Below are 3,474 nucleotides of genomic sequence, written 5' to 3'. Positions count from 1 at the left end.
TACACCGGCAGAACAACAACAATGCACTACGTTTCTTATTTTCTTTTCCCCTCATTTTTTCCAATTGACGGAAATTCGTTGTAGCGATGGAAAAACTTTAATCCCTGTAATTAGATTCAACTGAAAGAAAAAAGTCGTATACAGCTAGGATGGCTTGAGGGTGAGCAAATCATGGGGTAATCTTTATTTTTGGGTGAACTATCCCATATATTCTGATACACATGGATGTCTCTGGGCTCAGCCCCGGGTATCCACTCGCTCTAGAACTGCCCCTGATGTATTGCTCATTGATAATGTCATTAAACTAATTGGACCTGATTGTAAAGTGTTACCAATGTGTCAGCATTTCATTAAAATCCTGCATTTCATCCTGATTGTCCATAAATCAAGTCAAAGCAAAGTTGATCTATTTACAGCATTTATTTCAGGGATTTAACAGATTTAAAAGCAAAACAAATTAAACTTGCTCCCTCCTCCTCATCACAACACCATCAGCCGGAAAGGTTCAAACGCATGGGATCATGTGCAGTCTGTGTTTGGTGTGCCGTTCATTCACACAAACGTGATGCGTGACCGCGCCTGGTTGATCTGCCACACGTTTAGCTCCTCGTACTCGTCCAGAGCGGCCTGGAACTGCGCAGGAGTGAACCCACGAGACACGCAGCGCTGCTCGGCCTCGACCACACGAACAGACCTCACCGCTCCTTCACCGGCCAGCTCCCGCAGCAGAGAGAAGATCACATCAGCGGGACGCTGTGCCCTGCAGACAGACAGAGAGTGAGCCGCGGGCACGCTGAAGTCAGAGGTGTGTGTGTGTGTGTGTTTGTTTGTGTACCTGGTGTTGTTGGTCTTGTCGGCCTGCAGCGAGTCTTTGCTCATCTCCATCAGTCGCATGGCCTCATTAACATCCTCCTTCTCTACAACATCCACCATCCGCAGACGAGCCTGAACACACACACACCTGAAGTCACATCCTCAGCAATCAAGTGTGTGAATGTCACCACATTCCGCAAATACAAACGATACAAATGGAACGATTTTTCCAAAGTCAAGTGTACTTCAGGCAAATGGATGAGCTGTGCCGGCACTGTCAGACCGAGACAAGTGCAATGCCTTGTGGGAAAGCCAGCAACTGCCCAAGTCTCCGCCTCTCAACACCAGCTAGTCTCTGCGACATGCGTCTGAGCGCTGTAGCGTGTCGCGTGCGGTCAGTTTTGCATGGGTTTGCACAGCGGCGTAACCCGAGGCTGACTGCTCACCCCGCAAAGCTGACCGTCACATGACAAACACGGATCTCTGCATGTCAGCTGACGGACCGAACCTGCTCCAGCGGCGGCGTGTGTCGTGAAGTGCTGCTTCTACAGTAGAGATGAACACAGCTACCTGCACAAACAGCACTTTTAACACCCGACGCCCACATCAGACCAGCTCCAGAGATCAAGTCCTGCTGATGATAACAGTAATGTTCTGCTGCGGGTGTGTGTGTGTGAGAGTGAGAGAGAGAGAGAGTGTGTGCGTGTGTGAGAGAGAGAGAGAGTGTGTATGTGAGTGTGTGACAGAGTGTGTGTGTGTGAGTGAGTGTGTGTGTGTGATTGAGTGAGAGAGTGTGTGTGTGTGTGTGTGTGTGTGTGTGAGTGAGTGAGTGAGTGAGTGAGTGAGTGAGTGAGTGAGTGAGTGAGTGTGTGTGTGTGTGAGAGAGAGAGTGTGTGTCTCACCAGGGCAGTGGAGAGGCGCAGGATGGACAGCAGCGTTCGGGCCGAGGTGAACGTTGTGTCTTTACTGACTCGTGCCTCTTTCCTCATCTCTACATACGCGGCTGTGATGTAATCCGACAGAGCCTCAGGAACCACCGGCTGCTTCTGCTTACACTTACTGATGTAACGCCTGACAGAACCACAGACAGATGAATGAACATCAGGTGATCCAATCGGGTTCACAAACACATGAACAATACATCTGCAGTGTAAACAATCACTGATCATGCTGCACTGACACTATTACAGCACAACAAAACTTTATAGCTCAAATTGAATTTGTTCCATAATAAAATTTGCATAATCAACAATGATATTATCCTTTTAATTACTTTATTCCTTCACTGTTGTCCAGGATCTTTAACATTAATAGTTTGTGATTTCTCTGAATGCAGTGAAACACAGCTGTTTTCAGTGCTGAACACTTAAATACTGACACATGCTTTATAATGTGGGCAAAAGAAAGGTCAAACAACAGAAAAATAAAGAAAAACTAAAGCACAATCTAAGAGTTCACAGGAAAGAGACACATATCCTGTCAACAGACGATTTTCTGTAATCACAGGTCGAAGCAGGGTTGGGCCGATAGACGATGACAGACATCACAATGTTGAGCCGGCATCGAATTGAATTACATTCAAAACAGCTCAATGAACAATTTAAACAGTAAAGATTTTATTGTGCAAAAAATTTGGCAAACTAATTATAGGCTAGATGTTTTACACGAGCTAAACGAAGCATACAAAAACAGCAACAAAATTCAAAATAATTTGAATAATAAATATATTACAATAAAATTTAAATAGCCTAATAACAATTCAATTTATTGTTTTAATCATCTGACGTCCGCATCGCTCTTAGGCACAGGTATACTTCACTTTCTGCACTCCGTTCCGTCTCGTTCAGAGCCGCCCTGAGCGCCGACAGACGAGCTCGAGACATGCACTAACACCCCCCCGCAGCGTCCCGTCAACACCACATGATAACACCAGGTGTGAACAGCAGTGGCCTCAGACATGCTAGTGTAATGCTGTTAGCGTGTTTACCTCATGAGCTGCATTTGGATGGGGCTGAAGTGTGTCGGCGGCTGCTTGCAGTGCTGGTGCACGTATGTGATGTGCTGTGCCAGACGCAGGTCGTTGTCTGCATCGGGTTTGTCCTGAATGAGCCACAGCAGGTCGAAGCGCGACAGCAGCGCCGCCGGCAGCTGGATGTTCTGCTCGAGGGTTTTGCGAGGGTTGTAGCGGCCGTACGCTGGGTTCGCCGCCGCCAGGATCGAGCAGCGCGCGTTCAGAGACGTCATGATGCCGGCCTGAGACAAACACCACACAAACACGTGAAGATGGGGTCAGAGGTCGATAGGGTTGCGTACCAAACTCAGTACTTTTAAGGGTACTGACCGAATTGCGTCGGTACTACAGAGTACCGAATCACGTTAAATGAATCCGTGCCAAATTTCGGTACCCGAGAACACATCTGGGCGCATACGCTACAGAGAGAGAGAGACCCTGTGACGCGAGGTCACTCCTGCAACTCGTTCAAACAACACACAGGGCAAGCCGAAATGTTCTGAAGTGTGGTTACATTTCTAGAGCCATATGGTTTCTGAGAAAACGCAGACGGGATTGCGGAGTCCATTCATAAAAACATAATTTACTCTATAGCGCGGAATGCCACGGAATTCGTCAATTTTGGACGAATAAATCAAAAGTAGCCACTG

General features: G+C 47.3%; 1 protein-coding gene across 1 annotated transcript in view; it reads right to left on the bottom strand.

Moving 5' to 3' along the window:
- Positions 1-405: 405 nt before the first annotated feature.
- LOC107744067 (DNA replication licensing factor mcm7-B-like) overlaps positions 406-3,474 on the bottom strand; it is a 20,753-nt gene continuing 17,684 nt past the window's right edge. The window contains exons 12-15 of the mRNA XM_016557538.1: positions 2,801-3,066; positions 1,716-1,884; positions 836-945; positions 406-760 (exon numbers count right to left, since the gene is read on the bottom strand). Of these exons, the coding sequence (XP_016413024.1) occupies positions 553-760; positions 836-945; positions 1,716-1,884; positions 2,801-3,066 (753 nt within the window). The 3' untranslated portion in view covers positions 406-552. The remainder of the gene's footprint in view (positions 761-835; positions 946-1,715; positions 1,885-2,800; positions 3,067-3,474) is intronic.

Source organism: Sinocyclocheilus rhinocerous, unplaced genomic scaffold, assembly GCF_001515625.1.
Source record: "Sinocyclocheilus rhinocerous isolate Xijiao unplaced genomic scaffold, SAMN03320098_v1.1 scaffold7065, whole genome shotgun sequence".
NCBI lineage: Eukaryota > Metazoa > Chordata > Actinopteri > Cypriniformes > Cyprinidae > Sinocyclocheilus > Sinocyclocheilus rhinocerous.
This window is presented reverse-complemented; position numbering and strand designations above follow the sequence as displayed.